At 50.9% G+C, this 18,866-nt stretch overlaps 1 protein-coding gene and 1 long non-coding RNA gene across 2 annotated transcripts; one reads left to right on the top strand and one right to left on the bottom strand.

Annotated features, from left to right (window-relative positions):
- Positions 1-2,537: 2,537 nt before the first annotated feature.
- On the bottom strand, positions 2,538-8,503 carry PCK1 (phosphoenolpyruvate carboxykinase 1). Its single transcript, XM_006186131.3, has 10 exons — positions 8,345-8,503; positions 7,838-8,098; positions 7,200-7,381; positions 6,560-6,763; positions 6,239-6,426; positions 5,540-5,702; positions 4,718-4,942; positions 4,500-4,631; positions 4,007-4,102; positions 2,538-3,579 (listed from the first exon to the last, which is right to left on the bottom strand). Exons 2-10 carry the CDS (start codon positions 8,059-8,061, stop codon positions 3,125-3,127), a joined length of 1,869 nt encoding a protein of 622 aa, XP_006186193.2. The 5' UTR covers positions 8,062-8,098; positions 8,345-8,503; the 3' UTR covers positions 2,538-3,124.
- A 493-nt stretch (positions 8,504-8,996) lies between these two features.
- LOC116657858 lies at positions 8,997-13,087 on the top strand. The gene is made up of 3 exons (XR_004313008.1): positions 8,997-9,135; positions 11,202-11,350; positions 12,981-13,087. It is a non-coding gene; the product is annotated as an uncharacterized LOC116657858 (long non-coding RNA).
- Positions 13,088-18,866: the final 5,779 nt, after the last annotated feature.

The following is an 18,866-nucleotide window of genomic DNA, read 5'->3' as shown; positions in this document are numbered from 1 at the left end:
TGGAGCCCGTTTGACAGCCAAGGAAACAGGTTCAGAGTTTTGTGCAATGACCCGAGGGCACACTGCTAGGAAGGGGCAGGGTGTACCTCACATCCAGACCCTCTGGACCCCAGAATCTAAGCTGAGCTGAGCTGTTTCATTTCACTGGACTCCAGCAGGGGAATTATTACCCCATGGCATGGTGGAGGGTGTCACTTTAGGTGACACTGCTGGCCAGAGGCAGAGCTGGGATGTGTCCAAGGTCACCAGTATTTACTACGGGTGGGAGGGAGGGAGCGGGCAGCAGTCCCTCTCCCTAGAAGATGGAACCTGGTCCCCTGTTGCTGCAACTGCTGACAGCGAGGACGAAGCAGAGATCACTGCTCCAGCCTGGAGCTCCAGAGCCTGTGCCTTGTGGTCTTCAAGCTCTGGAAGGGACATGCTGTGGCGTCCAGAAGGGCAAGTGGGATGCAGATCAGGGGCTCTGGGTTAAGGTGGCCCCGAGGAGAGGGGGAAAGAAGGAAGAGGGTCCTGCAATTCCCAGCTCCCAAGAGCCCCCAGCCAGCCTCCTCCGTCCCCCTGGATGCACCCCAAGATGCTCAGGTGAACGCAGGGACAAGTTTGTTGTCTTGGTTCAATATTTGCTGTGTACCTACTGGGTTGTGATCTTTAACCCAGACCCCAGCATGGCTCCAGGAACCCACGGAGGTCAGGGGACAGCTTCTACATTGGATTCCAAGAGAGGACGTCCAGTCCCTGTGTTGGTTTGGACTCCTGTGTACCATGGGGAGGGCTGACCAGGACCCGGGAGACTGAGTGTTCATTCTCGCCCCAACCCCGCCCTGAATGACAGGCCACTCACCTGCTCAGGGCCCCGGCATGACCACCTGCCTTGGCCTTTGCCTTCCTGCCTTGCACAGATCTAGGTACAGCAAAATAGCGTCAGTCATCAAGGTCACAGTGTCCTGATCATTGTAGCCATGGGGCTTGCACAGAAACCAGGACTTGGAGGTGGATGGAACACAGCCTGAATGGTGGGGGGAAACTGACTTAGGGTCCAATGGCTTTTGAGTCCTTTTGGTCCCCCCGAAACTCTTATTCTATTTAAGGCACCTCCTCTGGGCTGTCCTCCAGGCTTCCAAGGTCAGGTGGGAACATGACCATATGCGAGTCTGCTGGCTGCGTGGGTGACACTGTGCCTACAGAATCCTGAGACGGCTGTCTTTGCTTGAAAAGGGAGGAACACTACTGAGGGCCTAGAACAGGACAGCCTGGGGCATACATTTAAAAATGGTGCCCAAACTAGATTCTGGAAGCACCTCTCAAGGGTCCAAGGATCTGCCTCAGAGGCCACCAGGGAGTGGAGAAAAAGAAGCCAGGTGGCCTAGGTCCCAACACCTTCCCAGCCTCGGATGGGCCACCTCCTGTTTTGTCTCTGTTAGACGTTCGTTTTCTGAGTCAGAGTACATGACAAGCGAGTGTTCTGCAGCAAAAAGGAAAAACAAATTTGAAAGCCACTGGTTTAAATTAACACAGCAGATAGCATTTAATCCCGTTAAATGGTTTTTCCCCATCAGCGGTTTTGCTATCGGAACCCGACCCTTCGTCAGCAGAGCCCCGCCAGCTCTCAGCTCCTTGAAGGGAAAGAAGATTCGGGTTGCTGATTCCCAGCCTGGCCTCCATGTCCCCATCTATAAAATCAGGGGGTCTTGGCTTCACTCACCATGTGGAAGGCGCAGAGGATTTCAGGGGAACAAGTAAGCCTGTGTGTTGTGAAAGCAAATTGAGCCGAGGCATCCTGATCCAAGAACAGCCCGGGCCCAGAAAGAACAGGAACCCGAGAAAGTCACGTTGATCTGCGGGATGCAGGTACCGTGTCCCGTGGATGGTTGGTCTGGATTGTCCAGAGAAACCAATAAACATTGGGAGCAGAGGAATCAGGGGAGGGCTGGAGGCCAAACCATACCACCCACACTGTCCAGGGTAGCCAGCCGTGAGCCCACCGATGCCACGATGCTCGGTATACAGAAGGTGCTCAATTAATGCTCAATGAGCACTTTGGCTGGTCCTTCTACAGGACATTTTTCTCTCTACTCTCCTCCCCTGTGGGTGACAATTGAGAAAAACATTGCTCAAAGAAGAGTTTATTGACAGAAGCCTGTGACGTTGGCCACAATATAACACGTGTGGAAGGCTGAGCCCCCAAGCCCAAGTTTTGGTCAAAAAGCACATTTTAAACTCTCCCAGTTCCAGTTACACAAGATCCACCATCTAAAGGTTTGTGGAATTTTTCAAGGACACTAACTAGCGGCTTCTAGGCATTAACCAGTGGTTAATTCAGAAAACCCAAAGTATGGTGTCAGGTGACCTCTGAGTGACATTCTCCCTGCTCAGGCCTCCCCATCTGACTGCCTCCATCCCCTCTACTCACCCTCTCCATAAGGGTGGTCCTGACACTCCCCTCCCGATATTCTTTGCAGGAGCTTAGATCACAAAGGGTTTCATCAGAGTCCCCTTTCCTTGGCAGTTCAAGTAAGAAAAACCAAGCAAACAAACCCACCTTTTCTATAAAAGTTTATTTTGTGATTTTTTTCCCCTGAAATTGGTAAGGAGGAAAGTTGAAATTATGTGAAGGTAAGGAACCAGGGATATAAAAATAATTTAAACACGCATGTTAATAACAAAGCAGCATTGCTTTCTAGCAACAACTAGTAGGTAATCTTGCCCAAGATTTCTCCAAAGGTATTAAATATGTTTCAGACAACAGTACATAGATACACGCACACATACACAAACATACAGCTCAAGTACTTTTTTTTCTGTGCATTCTGGCGAAATGATACAGCTACAGAGAAAAAACGGAAAAGACGCTCTGCCTGAGTGTCCTTAGGTTGAACGAACGTGCGCTGGATAGTGAACCCTGGAGCCGTGCTGAGATTTCCCCATCCACCTCATTATCCTGTGCTCCCCACTAGCCTGTGCTCTGTCATCGTATTTGAAAAATTAGGGTGTGTCTTTCAGGTCAGCTCACGGGTTTGATCATTACAGGGCTGCAGGCAGTGAGAATTCAGGAAGTGCCAGTCTCTCGCGCAGCTGGGACATCTTAGGGACCGGAAGGGGGAGGACTGAAGGCTGTGGGGTCCAATTACATCTGGCTGATCCTTTGCTTCAGGGCCAGGACCTGGCTCCTGATCTCGTAGGGGAGGTCAGCGTTCACTTGCTCCTCCAAGTACTTCTGGATCTCTTCTACCTCCTCCTCCCAGAACTCCTTGGAGATGTGGAAGAGCTCCTTCACGTTGACGTCCCCCAGGCCCCGCAGATCCAGGGCGCCTTCCGCGGGGACGTAGCCGATGGGCGTGGGCCTGGCGCCGCCTTCCCCGTTGATGCGATTGAACATCCACTCCAGCACCCGGGAGTTCTCGCCAAAGCCTGGCCACAGGAACCTACCGTCCTTGTCCTTCCGGAACCAGTTGACGTGGAAGATCTTGGGCAGCTTGGCTGCCGGGCGCTGGGCCATGCTAAGCCAGTGGGTCAGGTAGTGGCCGAAGTTGTAGCCGAAGAAGGGCCGCATGGCGAAGGGGTCGTGCATGATGACTTTGCCTGTTAACGGTTGGGTGCGGGGGGGGGCTGTTCTAAGTGATGCTCAGAGGACACCGTGGGCACGTTTGTTTTCGACACGGCCCCGTGGGTCTCTCTACCTCTGCACACACACAGAGAGACACAGAGACACTGAGAGAGAGAGAGAGAAACAAGAGAAACAGAGATAAAGAGACAGAGATAGAGACAGAGAATACACAGAGACACAGAGAGAGACAGAGAGACAGAAAGAGACATAGGGAGTCAGAGAACATAGAGACACAGAGATACAGAGACAGAGACACAGAGACACTGAGACAGAGAGAGAAAGAGAAACAAGAGAAACAGAGGGATACAGAGACAGAGACACACAGAGACATACAGAGAGACAGAGACAGAGAGAGTGGGTCCATCACTGCTCTTTGCGGCCCCAGAGGCAGCCGGGACTCACCCTTGTGCTCCGCAGCTGCCGTGGCCTCCGACCTCATGGCCGCCCCCACAAACACTCCATGCTGCCAGCTGAGAGCTTCATAGACCAGAGGGACACCTTTAGCAGGAGAAAGAAATGCTCCTTAAAGGCCTTGACACCCAGACCCCTTGGCCGGCGATGCCATCTCGGAAATGGGAAGACTCGGCAGGACGGCATCTTTCTATCTGAGCTCATCCTGCCTCCCAGAGCTGAAGGGCGGTTGCCACTACGTGGAAGTTACAGCCCCGAGGCCATGAGCCAAAGTCAAACTAGAAACTGCATCAGGAGGTCAAGGACCCGGAGGCTCTAGGCGGGCGGAGGGCAGGTTCTACACTGGAGCTCACGGCCCTGCTGTTTCGAAAGGGTGCTCCAGACCCCTGACCCCCTCCCATGAGGTCAGGGCTGGGGGAGAGGGCACCACGTCCTCCGGCAGCCGCACACCCGTGCTCCTGGCCCCGCTGCAGGAGAGCCTCACCTGTAGGTCGGCGCCCTCCGAAGATGATGCCCTCGATGGGCACGCCTTCCGGAGACTCCCAGGCTGGGTCAATGATGGGGCACTGGCTGGCAGGGGTGCAGAAGCGCGAGTTGGGGTGGGCGCAAGGCTCCCCTACGACAGTGAGAGGAGAGGCCCTGAGCGTCTGCCAGACACTCACGCCTGCGGGCTGGGGCGCCGGGCCTCCCGGGGGTGCTTACCATCCTCCGGGCTCCACTCCTTGTTCTTCCACGAAGTGAGCCTGATGCCCGAGGCCAGTGGCTGGTCGATGCCTTCCCAGTAAACGCCGCCATCGCTGGTCTGGGCCACGTTGGTGAAGATGGTGTTCCTCTGGATGGTCTTAATGGCGTTGGGGTTCGTCTTCACAGAGGTTCCAGGAGCAACGCCAAAAAACCCATTCTCTGGGTTGATAGCCCGTAAGTTCCCTGGAAAGTTTTAAACCAGGGAGTAGAAATAAATGCCAAGCAAAGCACAGCATGCATTTTCCGAGGCTGATTTTGGTGCTGAATTCTCAAATCTTTTATTTTTTTCCTCCTCCCTGGAATATGGCTCTCTTTTTCCATCCAAGCATCACAGTCAACTTCTTCTTTATACTTTTTCTGGGGGGCTGAGGGGAAGGTAATTAGGTTTGTTTGTTTGTTTACCTTTTAATGGAGGGCCTGGGGATTGAACCCAGGACCTCGTGCATGCTAAACACACACTCTACCACTGAGCTAGACCCTCCCCACTACAGCTAACTTTGACACCGTGACAACTCTTTCTTTCTCACCAGTTTTCCACCAAACTATCTTAATAAATGTATTATGTATACAAACAGTGACATATGGTCACATTTCAATTCAGATTTGATATGCGATGAAAGAATGCTGACAGAATACCTATGTCTAAGCTTTTGTAAGATCTGAAATAACCGAATTACAAATCCAGCCACTGTGGACTTCGGAGAATTTGGCGCGTTTTGAGAGCCAAAATTTTACTTAGGTCCAAGTATTATCCTCAACGCTTGGGCCTGAAAGAGTGACCTTGTGAGTCAAGCTTCATCCAGGCGATGTCATCACCCACACACTCTACTTTCCACCCCGGGAGGGTGGGGTTCATCATGGCCAGGTTGGTCTTCCCGCAGGCACTGGGAAACGCAGCGGCAAAGTACTTCTTCTGGCCCTTGGGGTTGGTTAGGCCCAGAATCTGTGGGAGACAAGATTCTGCCTTCAGCTCTTCACTCCTTCCCACCACAGAGGTCCAGGCTTTAGTCTAGAAGTGTGCCTGGAAGTCCCAGAAGGTAGGGTCCCAAGATCTACGTCTTCAGGTATCAAAAGGAACAATTTGAATGAGGAGGCCCAAAGGATCGCTATGGTATTTGAGGTCCTTCAAAGAGGCATCCACTTCAGGTGGATTAATACATGTTTTCTGGAGTATGGTGAACCTTTAACACAACATGACTGCTATCTCTACAAGAGGGAAATTTGGACACAAAGGCAAAAAGTCGAGGTAGAGATGGAGGTGGCCGTTGCATCCACACTGCCAAGCAATGCCTGCAAACACCAGAGCAGGAGAGAGGCGTGGGAGGAATTCAAATTAAAAATTATTGATGGAATTTCCAAATCCGTCCCTGGGGCACGTTGTGTCCTGCCGGATAGGAACCAAAACACAGTAGGTAATAGCCACCTTCTCTTCCTCCCCAGGCCCTCGACCACGCACCCAGAGAACTTCCTGTGTCTTACCAGCATGTGCTCTGCCAGCCACCCCTCCTCCTTGGCCAGCCGGCTGGCTATCCGGAGGGCAAAGCACTTCTTCCCAAGGAGCGAGTTCCCACCGTACCCACTCCCGAAGGAGACGATCTCTCTGCGGTCGGGCAGGTGGGCGATGAGCGTCAGCTCTGGGTTACAGGCCCAGTTGTTAACCAAAGGCTCTGCGCAGGAGGACACGCCCCACATTAGTGTGCCACATCCCCGCCTGGGTTCAAGGCCAAGCTCACTTTCGTGAATTTCAGTGCTTTTTTTTTCTCCTAATTTTAGCTTCTGATTTTGAAATAGGACGCTTACTTTTTAAAGGCAAAGGGCAGCCCACAGAGTGGAGGCACTTGACGAACTCTCCATCACCCAGCGCTTCCAGGACAGGCGCGCCCATTCGCGTCATGATGCGCATGCTGGCCACCACATAGGGCGAGTCGGTCAGCTGGATGCCGATCTTGGACAGAGGTGAGCCCAGCGGCCCCATGCTGAACGGGATGACATACATGGTGCGACCTGGGGGGCCAGTGGTGGGAACTGGTGAGAAATGACCCTAGACTCACAAACCACCATCATGGTTTTCCCAGCAGGACCCCCATCTCGCTCTCCCTCTGACAACATCACGCCCTGCAGCTGCCAGCCCCCCCCCCCGATTTAGATGAGTCCTCTGGAAAGTGAACAGAACGCAAAAATTAAAGAGTTTTCCTAAACATACAGTAGGGTTCCACCAAGCTATCGGAAATCCACATGCATAGAAATCGTTTTCACGGTCGTATGAGAAAGTCTATAAAGCCAGCACTGCGATGTACATTTTCACCACAGGGCCAATCCCACGTTCGGAACTCAAAGTTCTCCGAGGCCATGGGAGTTTCCAGTCCAATTACCATTAGGATAGACATGCTAATAAAAGGTTTGCTGACATTTCGCCCAATCAAGTAAACATTTCATTCACCTTTCATGCACCCTGGGAACCGGGCATTAAATGCCTTCTCAAAGTCCTCCTCGGACATCCAGCGACCCAGCTGGCTGAGGCCAGTTTTGGGGATGGGCACCGTATCTCGTTGCTCTTGAGTAATAATGACAGTCTTGCTTTCAATTCTGGCCACATCCCTGGGGTCGGTGAGAGCCAACCAGCTGCAAAAATCAAAGATACACAGGTTAGGACTGGAGAGGGAAGTGTTGCCACTCCACATGGCATCTGTGCCAGGGATTCCCTCAGCCGAGCATCATTCAGGAATGGACCAGTTTGTGACTTTCCACAGCTAGCAGGTGCCAAGCACACTGACGATGGTCCATACATGTGGACACAACCACACTGCTTGAGACACAGTCAGGGAGACACTTACTAGACCAGGAGATAGTCTTTTAGGACAGGGACTGTCTGACCTTCATTTTTATCAGGGATCTAGTTTGCAAAGAGCGTTTGTGGCTCCACCTCACTAAAGACTTGGGTTGCTCTGCAAACGTCATAAAATTACAGTTCTGGCTCTTCTAGTAAGTTTTTCAAGAGTCTGCAAAACTGCGGCCCTCCGCCCCCCGCCGCCGCCCGCGGAGGGGCAGGTGTGGACGCGGGCGCGGGGCTGCGCTCACCAGTTGTCGTAATTCTTCAGCCTCTTGATGACACCCTCTTCCTCCATGCGGCCCAGTAGCTGCTGGTTCTCCTCCTCGGAGCCATCGCAGATGTGGATCTGGTCAGGCTGACACAGCTTGGCGCTGCTCTCCACGAAATCCCTCACAGCCTGGGGCAGGCTCTCGAGCGAGCCCTGGATGACTTTGGCTGAGTAGCTGTGGCCGTCTGAGATCTGAGGAGGCATCTCTGCAGGGCTGTGCTGAGGGGCTGGCCGGGGTTCCCTGCAACAGAAGCACAGGCTTCCTGGTGGGGAGGGTATAGCCCAGGGGTAGAGCGCATGCTTAGCGCGCCTGAGGGTTCAATCCCCAGTACCGCCATTAAAATAAATTAAAATAAAATAACACTCCACCCGCTTTGTTTGGGTTGCATGTCACCAGACAGACAGACATCCTAGCTGGAAGGAAAAAAGATGAGTTCCTTTTAGGGCTGCAACTCCTGAGAAAGGTACTTGATAAAGCTCTACCTACCTCTCTTCTCTGTGGCTGATCTGCACCAGAGATGCAAAGGTTTCCTTCAAAGTTCTTCCGGCCGGTGAGCGTGCGTTCCCCGTGGGAAAGCCCTGTTTGGGGTTCGGTGGCAGGACTTCCTGGCTTTAAATTCCAAGGAGGAGAAAGGCCCTGCCCCTCGGCCACACCCCAGGGAGGCTCGTCCCTGACGTCAGGGGCAGGCCTTTGGATCACTGGCCACGGTCAGTTATGCTTTGGACCGACTCACCACAATAAACCCCGGGGAGATAATCATTGAACGGACCATTGTTAATGAGTGCTGGGAGGCCTCAGCCCCGGACCAGCCATAGTAAACTCTTACGCAACTTCTGGTGGATGGAACTTTGACCCAGCCCACTGCTGGAAACCCGTCGCCCTCCCACTGACAGGCAGGTGGGATGGAGCACAGGCTGGGGGAACACCTGCCTAAGGATGTTGTCGATCGGTTGCCCACAGTCAAAGGCCCGGGCGAAGACCGCCCTGAATGCGGGACGGCCAGGGGCTAACTGGCAATGATCTGATTTAATTAGGAGCGATGAACCCTACTGAGTGTCCACTGTGTTACCCCCTCCCCACCCCCAACCCAAACATAAACTCCATGAGAGCAGGGATTTCTGTCTGTTTTGCTCTTTTTTGTATACATAGTTCCTGGCACACGGTGCGCACTGAATGAACAAGTGCTGAGCCTCGTTCCAAGCGCTTCGCCGCCGCTAACTCCCCCCCACTCTCTGAGGATCCCACGAACAGCCCTGTGTACAGACAAGGACACTGAGGTACAGGGGGCCCGGTGGCTCCTCCCAGCTCCCCAGCTGCCCCACTGGGCTCTGGGGCAGCATCCCAAACTGCCCCTAGTGAGGTACCTTTGCCCCTTCTAGAACCTTCCATGTATTCTCCAAGGAGTTCTGGACTGATGCAGTTATTTCTGGAGTCGACTGTACACCCTTCACTGCCCTTGCAGGTCTTAGCGTCCGGGGAGTGGAGGGGGCTTGGTGGTTTTGCTAGATTACACTTGAGCAATGAGACCTTTATAACAGTTGCAAAGATTTTGCTTTGCAAGCTGTCAGAACTTCAGTCCAATTTAATGAGCTATGGAGCGTTGGCTAGAGTTTTGAGAACACTGGGTGAGAAGTCAGGAGAATGGGGCCAGGCCCCGACTCCCCACAGCCAGCCTGACAACCCAGTGGGCACCCTCTCCCTCGGAGGAGGACAGTGGGGACTCGCCCACCTCCCCCACGGGCTGTGAGCTGAGCTGACTCTGTGTCAGGAGCTGTGGCCATTACAAGGCGTTGGGAGTAATGGTGTCACACCAAGCGTATTTATGGGACTGTCCTGTAGGGCTTCATTCCCACTGCCACGCTGGGTATACCCTTATCACCAACTTCCACCACAACTACCAACTCATTGCTGTTTCATTTATTCTGATTTTTTTATTCAGCCAATTGAATCTTTCAGCATAAATACAACAGGAGGTATTTTCGTGCAGTTTACAATTATTTGCCATTTAGGTCACTAGAATGAGGGTTATGTGGTATGTTAAATTGATTGGAAAGCATTGTCAAAAGATTGGAGATACACCTTCTTAGGCTGTACTAAATGTCACTAATACAGATATTCTAGAAATTACATGAAATTTGTAAAATTTGGATACATCCTGATATAAAGTTATCAATCATAATTCTAGTTATTGTCTTAAAATGTTCTGTGTCACAGCAGTGACCAAGTTTCTTTGTCAGTTGCACTGTAATCAGATCCTTAACCATACCTTTTAAAGTCCTTTGTCACTTACAAATATTGTTTGATGCTTTTGCAAAAGCGTTTCATCTTCAAGAAGATTCATAGACAGGACATTTGACAAGGACAGGTTTCTGATAACTTTCAGATCATGTTGTCGAACTGGGTAAGAAATGAAAGTTTCCCAATGGAAAACTTCATTAAAAAAATATTAACAAAAAGGATCAGTTACATAAGGTTGAGTGAACTGGAGAATACGGTTATTTTTATGGTTTTTGTCTGAAATATTTCTGGCTTTTAATCTATGTTTTTCAGATACAAGGAAACCTCTCCCCTTAAGCTAGTTATGACTTAAAGCAACTAGGTAATTATGCCTTTGTAGGCAGAACTGAAATAGTTATCTTTTGTCTCTACCTGATCCCTCCAGAAACTGGAAACTCCTAAGTTCCCAGCTGACTTACCAAGCAAATAAAGAAGACAGGTACAGGAATCTCAAGATACTTTGGGGACTCTGAGAAGAGAGAAATTTGCCCAAATCTATAGCTGTTGCAGACAGAATCTGTGGCAAGCCCTTGGCCTGGTTTTCCTGGCCCTGAGAGACCTTTTAAAAGCTCGGTCTGAGATTCTTTGAAAAGTTCCAGCACTGCTAATTTTTAAAATTCTATAATGATCAATTACACTTACGTAAATAATCAGGCCAAGTTTTTTGAAATCTGACTTGTGTGGCAAACAAAATAATCTTAATTTGGCTATCGTTGGTAGAAACGAGGGTAATTTTAGAGAGAAAAAGACTATGTTTTCGTGGATATTAAATTCTAGGCTTGTTAACTGAGGCCTGTATTCACCACCTTAGACTCACTAACAGCTCCTTGTTGCTATGTTGTAAAGTTTAATTGAATTATTAAAAGGACATTCTAAGTTTGTTCCTGAAGCTTATCACAGGAATCTATCTTTGGATGAAGATCAGATGCCCCATGATCTGCAAACAGGAGATGCATACTGGGAAAGGCACCCTCCAAAGGGCTGTCTCCGATCTAGATGTAAGGACCGGTATCAGGCACTCTTAAACTGACGGGAACTGACTCTTGAACTCGTATCTCCACGTCAGAAGGGCCTCTGCACCGGACTGGTCTATAGAAAGAACTGCTGACCTCAACAGGACGAGAGGAAGACGCCGGTCGGTAGACAGCTGACCCAAGAATCCGGACCAGGCCTGTAAGACGTACCCGACTAATCTGGCTGAACGGTTTACCAAATGTTAGTCTCGCTGTCAAAACTCAAAGTGATCGTTTTACTTTTAACCATACTGTCGCCCCCAGGGTTCAGGAAAGAAAGAAAATTCTCTGGTGAAGTTGTCAGTTAGCTACTCATGACATGTGCCACTGTCTGCTTTAAGTCTATTGCTGAAAGCACGTGGATAATGTCTGTGTGATAATTTGCTATAATTTACAAAATATATAGCCTATAAAATGCTTCCCTATTAGCGTACTTCTGAGTTTGTTCACTGTATCTGATTAAATTTCCTCCTACGTGGATAACTAGACAAATATATATAAAAATAAACAAAAAGGAGGCCTAGCACCGAGGGACAATGATGCGCCCAGGGCAGGCAGCAACCTGGCACCAAGGGACAAATATTTTGATCTATCCAAAGATATGCAAACCAAAAGGAGAGATGATGAAAGAAACTTGCAACCACTGAGGTCTGGGAAGGTCACTCTGGCTTATGTAAGACAAACTAGAACAGCCTATTTCGTTGTCTGGCGAGCATGGATTGGACATCGGCCTTAAACATTAAGGAGAGAAAGTGCATTTTGAGATCAAAGTAGAGTAACTGTGGTTCGGGCATCCAAAACAGAGCTGAGGGGCCACCGTGGACATGGTTCAGACGTGTTCCTCTGCTACTGAGAGCTTGAATATTTTTGAAATCTATTAGACTCAAGGACACCACCAACTATTCTCAAAACAATGTCTGCTAGCAGCTGCCAACTACAACCTTCTAACCTCAAGGTCTCCTCTTGTAACTAGGAAAGCTTTTCTCTTACTTTAGGAATAGCTGTGGCAAATGGGACAGCGCAAGCCACAGTCTCCCAGCAGAAGGCACGAGATGCTTTTTTCCTTAATTGAAGTACAGTCGATTTATAATATTCTTTTTTAATTCTTTTCCATGATAGGCTTTTGCAAGATATTGAACATAGTTCCCTGTGCTCTACTGTAAATCCTTGCTGTAGAAGGCCCTGGATTCTTTAGCCAGAACAGCCTTAGACAATAAAATTGTGTCAGATTCGATTCCAGCAGACAAAGGAGGCATGTGTGTAGTGGCCCATAGCTCCTGCCATGTATACATTAATACCACATCAGAAGTTAAAAGCTACTTAGATAAAACTGGGCAACTGGCTACCTGGCTACAAGTCTCCCCAGAAGTGCCAGGTCAAGACTGGCTTTCAGGCTTATTCTCCTGAATTCCTCAGGGCATAAGATCTCTTTCCCAAGGTATATTAAACTTCAGGTTGTCACCCCCCACCCCGACCCCCGCTTCTAATTGGGTCTGTTGCACCAAAACTGTGGACCAAGGGACTAAGCTCTTAATCATGAAACACTCAAATCCGAGACCTGGAACTTGGGAATATTTCCAACTCAGTGTGAAATATTTCCATTCCCCGCATTAAGGTGGGCCCACACCCTGTTTCAGTAGGAAGTAGCCAGCGCGGCCACTGCTTCGTTCCCTTAAAGACCAGGGGAATTAAAGCAAGAGTGAGGATAGAACCTGAGCCCCTAAAACCGAGCTCCCTCACCGAGTTTAGGATTAATCTCTCTATCCAAAATTTTCTCCCTTGCTTGTCGCCTCTGACCACAATCCTGTGCTAACCGAACACTACTCCACCAGGATCAGCGGACTGACTGCTGTTGCCGTAACACCATTAACGTACTGAAGCTGCAGCCGTAGGTGTCATCGTTGACCTAAAACCGGGGATGTTTCTCCAGGGCAAGGGGAGCTCACAGGCCCCCAAGCCATGGGCCACCTGGACGGAGAACTGCGAACCAGAGGCATCCTGACCTGGTAAGAAACGTCACAAGACAACGATTAACCCCAGTTTCTTTGTTCCTCCCCTTTAAAACACCTTCAACTCAAAGACCAAGCTGGAGTGGGTCTGAGGCTTGTCCCCCACTCCCTTCCTTGATGCCCTGCAAATAATCCTTTGCTGCAAACACCCACTGTCAGAGTTTGGCTTTCTGTGCTGCGGGCTCACAAGCCTTTGCTCAGTAACAGGTTAGACTCCCTGGAAGAGCACCTAGACTGAAAACAGAAACGAGGAACCAGAACTTCTGTGCAGTTCTAAGTGCTGCCTGTACATTCGAGGTGTTTGGGTTCTGGGTCTCCCGGGAGAGAAAGGGCTGGTTCAACTAAAATGTAGGAGCGGTCCCTCGACAAAATGTTAAAAAGCAAACACGGGGTCGCAGATGTACCTAAAAGCAGTGAGTTCTCCAGAAGAACCGAGTGATGCAGAGAGAAGCCAGGGTTCTGAGGACTCACAGGCAACATTCCCTTATCCTTCCATTGATGATGTCCTGGGTAGAGCCCCAGTTTGTCCCTGTCCTCGGAGACTCCCTGCACCAACGGGGACTCACTGAGCAACACTTTCAAGGGGCTGGCCAGAGACATCAGTGTCTTCCACACTTACCCAGTGGCTTGGTTGTGAGTAAGCCTCAAAACTGAGTACCTGCCCTTGGTTTCCACTCAGAGCTACGGGGGCAGTCAGACTGCTTCCCAGCTGCTGGAATCCCTGAGGACCTCCGGTCAAACCGCCGCACGGAGTTTTCACTGTGCTCCAAGGTGGCTGGGGAGGGTGGGTGGCTGCCTGTGCCGGACCCACCCTTTGAACTGCAAACACCACAGGTACCTCCCCCTCCACTGCTTTCCCTGGGCCACCTAAGCACTTATGGCCTAAGGTACAAGGTTGCTCTTCTTTTTGATTTGGGGGTTTTGTTTGTTTGTTAGTTTTTGCGGGAAGGAGGTAATTATTTATATGTTTAATGGAGGTACTGGGGATGGAACCCAGGACCTCGTGCGTGCTAAGCATGCGCTCTACCACTGACCTATACCCTCCCCAACCAGATTGCTCTTTTTCAAAAAGAAGCATGTAAGAAGTTGAGCCCAGATACAAAACTGCTTCGTTGAAAGGAGAAAAAAAAAAACCAGACACTGAAAAAAAGTTTCAGACCTAAAGGCAATGTTTTCACCACTCCTCCCTGGAGTCACAACATGCACGGACTTTGCTGTCCTCAGCCGCTGCAGGCTGGCGGTCCCCGGGGTTCTGCGGGCTGAGGGAACGAGACTCTGAAAAGCCTGTGGGTCCCTGTGAGGATGGAGCGGCCCAGAAGGCGACAGGGAGACGCGGGCAGCGCCTGTCAGGACGGAAAGGTGTGAGCAGGTGAGGCACCGGGTGTGGAGCGGCTGTACCCCAGATAAGCAGTGAAAAACACAGCCATGCACCCGGGTGGAGTCTCACAGAGGATTCCAAGGGCAGTCTGATTGACATACATTGCTGTTTCCTGGTTACGTGGAGGCCAATGAAAGACAAAAAAAAACCCTCAGCAATTCCAAAGGCCATTAACACCAGTGCTCGGAGTTCCTGTAGAGGCAAGATCAGTGGTTCCCACTCTGTGCTCTGAAGGGTTTGGGGGCTTCCTCTGAGCCTCCTTGTGGCGGAAGGGAGACCGGCCAGACGTGCTCAGAGCACCCACAGCGCCCTTGACTTCACCGCGGAACTTACTACGTTAGGCTTCCATATTGGATCGCTGCCTGAACAAGGAATCTCAGAAAACCTTCGAACCCGCCAATCACAACCACTACCCGCCAATCACAACCACTACCCGCCAATCACAACCACTACCCGCCAATCACAACCACTACCCGCCAATCACAATCACTACCCGCCAATCACAACCACTACCCGCCAATCACAACCACTACCCACCAATCACAACCACTACCCGCCAATCACAACCACTTCTTTTGCTGGCGCGGGTGAAAGGGCTGAGACCCAGGGAGGGCGGGCAAACACGCCCTGCTCCCAAGCGCAAGGCCGGGACCTCCCCGCCACGCCTCAGTGCTGATGGGGTGGCCCCCGCAACGCCCCCCAGCTCGGGAATCTGGATTCACAGAAACACATGCCTCTTTCCTGGTAAAGGTCAAAGGGACAGTGGTTTTCCAGAAGGTGATAAGAAACGAACAGTGTGAATCCCGTGCCTTGTCCTGGAGCCAAAGATACGTGCGCAGATCAGCTCCGGGCGTCCACTGCCAGCAGGGCTGCTCCGTGGGCACCGACCGGGCCGGCCGTGGGTGTTTCCAGCAGCAGGAAGACACAGTCCAGCTGTGTCATGATCTGCCCCGGGCAAATCCCACTCACCTACCCCAGCAGTGTTTGTTTGGGACAAATATTTAGATGTTCTACTTTTATGGGGCGATCTTAAAGTCTCTGCAGCCTGGAGGGGAGCTGAATGAGTTAAGTTCCTATTTTAGAGCCACAGAATCATATAACTGAAAGGGTCCTTAAAAGATTATGGTTGGGGGAGGCCTCCCTCGGGGGTGATGAAGATGTCTTAGGAACTAGATAGAGGCGGTGGTGCATAACACTGTGAATGTATCAAAGGCCACTCAATTGTACACTTTCAAATGGTTGATTCTGTGTTACGTGAATTTTACTTCAATTGAAAACAGAACCAAAAAAAAAAAGATGATATAGTCCAGTCTTTTATTTGAAAGGTGTGGAGACAACAGCCCAGCACTCGGGGCAGGACTCTTGTGTGTCCCGGGAGGGCACAGTGCTTATTTAAAGCACACACCTGGAGGCAGGCAGGTCTCCAACCCCCTCCACCCACCTGCCACTCCCCCACCTAATCCTCTCCACGTCTCTCAGCGGCCTCCTAATGTCCTGTATCAATCCTGAGTAGCCCATGGAAAGAGCGAGTCCATAAAATCTTGTTTATTTCCTTTGGAGAGTTCTGCATCAGGTTTTTGGAGAGGCGTAAAGGAGCTCCTGCTGTGCGGAAACGATGTAGAGTTTGGAATTCAACATTCCGCGCGGCATCCATCCCGTGAACAACTTTGCCCTTCAGAGAGCAGGGTCACCTCTGTAGGATGCTTCCGTGGCACCAGGCAGTGACAGGAGAATCACCCTCAGAGTAGGGACGAGCAGATTCCAGGACTGCTGTTTGAGTTAGGTAGCCTGTGGTTCGCAGCCAAAAGCATCCGGAGACGAGATCCTGTACTCAGTCTGCACAGAACCCAGATTCAGGAGACCCAGGTCAATTCTGGGTCCAGCTCCCCTAGAAACCAGAGAGACAGCAGCCACGTCTCAGTCTCTTCACCTGTACAGCGCGGAGGTGGATGAGATACGGTCCAAGGCTGTTCCCATCCCTGAAGTCCTGTCGATTTATCACTGCACGTGTTCACTGCCATGGATTCCGAGGTCCACAGTGGCTTTGGTTTTTGCCTTATTTCCCTCTCACCTACTTTGGAAGACCGGCGACACTGTGTTTGCTAAGCTGCCCTTCTTGTTGGAGGCCGGGAGGACTTCCTCTCTGGGCTACACGTGCATATTAAAGTGGGAAGTCAACATCACCTGCTGGGCAGTGCAGGTGCAAAACTGCACTGAGTGCAAAGGGTCAGCAAACCAGGACATGACAAAAGAAAATTAAAAACTCAGTTTTGCCCTGATTTTTCACAACCTGCCTTAGTTCTCTTCATCAGTTTCACGCTGTAACCAGAGCGCGCGCAGCTTTTGGCCAAAGTCACCAATTTTCTACTATTCCCCATTTGTTTGCCTATGACTTTTGGGGGGGCACTAGCTGGGTGGTACGGCTCCGCGTGGTCTTTGACAATGCTTGTGCCATCTGTACTGACTGTCCCTGGGTGGGTCACTTATCCTCTGCGGTCTCAGCTTCCTTATCTCTAAACTGAGACAGCCCTTCTGACCCACGGTGCCCTTGATTTCAGGTGCTACGGAGTAAGCAAATCCATTTTCCGGGAGAGTTTGCAGCAGAGGAGAACAGAGTCACCCCAGATGCTGTTCCAAACCCACTCGCGGAGAAGAGACAGCACCACCAGGCAAAGCACAGGGCAAGAGGCACTAATTGCCTAGTTACCACCAAAGCAATCCAACGCACTTATTTTGCAGCGAGAAAATGGATCCACTTTGCAGCGCAGTTAACTCTATTGGAAATAACGGTAATTGCCCGGGAACTGAACGCCGCTCCTCCCCTGCGCTCCCTGGTAACTATGCAAATTCCTCCACACGCCTGTAGTGTTGCGGCTCAGAACAAAAATGTCTTTTCAGATCCGTGCTGGGGATGATTCCTAAAAGCTCAGTAAATCTAACGCTCTCAGCCCCTCTCCCAAGGTGGGGAGAGTTCACAACATCGAAACCCGGGGACACAACCCGCAGGGTAGGCGTCCAGCCAGCACTTCTTATCAGGGGCTGGGGCATCTAACTTAGCCGTACCCTGAAATACTTCCAAGTTGAAATACAGTGGAAACGGAGGCCCCACGGGACGCTGCTCTCATATCCTGGTACAGAATCACAGCCCATCTACACGCACGCAGAAAACCCTGTTTGTCTGAACAATGACCACAGAGTCTAATGGAAAAAGGCATAAGCCCATAAGCCACCTTCCCCAAACTCGTCTGCATTGCTTTGAAGAGGCAACCAAGATAAATGGTAAAGTCAGGGGAAAAAAACTTTCATTTTGGTGTTTTGGATACTCGAAGAGAAAGTAAAATTGTCGAGGGGAATGAGAAATGTGCAGAGGGTGCACAGAACCACAGACCAACACAGATAAGGAAGATTCGTCCTGTCCATCAGTTGGTTTTTCAGATGGAAAAACGGAAAGCAGGGGGTTGAGGAGACCTCTGACCCTTGTGTGTGTGTTGGTCTCTGTCATTCTGTAATTTTCAATCGGGCAGAGTTCTGTCCTGCAGCTCTTCTGCCAAAAGCTGAGGTTATGCAAGCTTTCTCTCCCTGGCTTGATGCAAGGAAGCTCTGACGCAAGAGGCCGCTTTCTCAACCCTTCTCGATCCCTCTGGGGACCGATGTGGCAGGGACTAGGGCACAGACATCTGTCTTGGGGGGCGCTGATCTCAGTTCACAAGCCCCTGTGGGCTCCCTCTCCAAGCAGCAGGGTCAACTGCCTGGGGTTGGAAAGCAGTGAGAAGTCTGGACTTTCAGACACCAACTTTTATACAGCGGTGGACCGGCCCCACTGAGAAGTAGACCCTATTTGACTAAAATCATCATAAATAGGAACTGGCCCAGTATTTCGATCTGCATGCAGGGCCCGTGGTGTCCTCTGGGGAGCAGTGCAGTGCAGTCCCAACAGCATGAACGATGCTTCCATTCACATCTCGACCACGTGGCCTTAGTCAAGTCACAGCCTTTCTGCGCTTCCTCAGTTTCCTATCTGTTACGGGAGGGCAGTGACAGTACTTACATCAGAGGGTGCCCAGGTCACACTGGTAACCCAGAGAAACACCCTTGGGGTCTTCATAAAGGCACAAAAAAGCAAAGGCAAAATCCCCAGCTTCTAAGGGTCTGTATTCTCACTCCTCGCAGCCAACGCTGCACCTCAGACCATTCCTGGCACACAGTAGGTGCTCAGCTAACGGCCGCCGCACAGACGCAGCTAGGAAGACAAATTCCACACACCCAGGAGCAGAACCGCCAGAGGCCAGAGTGACCCGGCACCAAGCGCGCGGTGCAGGCCCTGAGCGCCC

This window comes from Camelus ferus, chromosome 19 (assembly GCF_009834535.1).
Source record: "Camelus ferus isolate YT-003-E chromosome 19, BCGSAC_Cfer_1.0, whole genome shotgun sequence".
Lineage (NCBI taxonomy): Eukaryota > Metazoa > Chordata > Mammalia > Artiodactyla > Camelidae > Camelus > Camelus ferus.
This window is presented reverse-complemented; position numbering and strand designations above follow the sequence as displayed.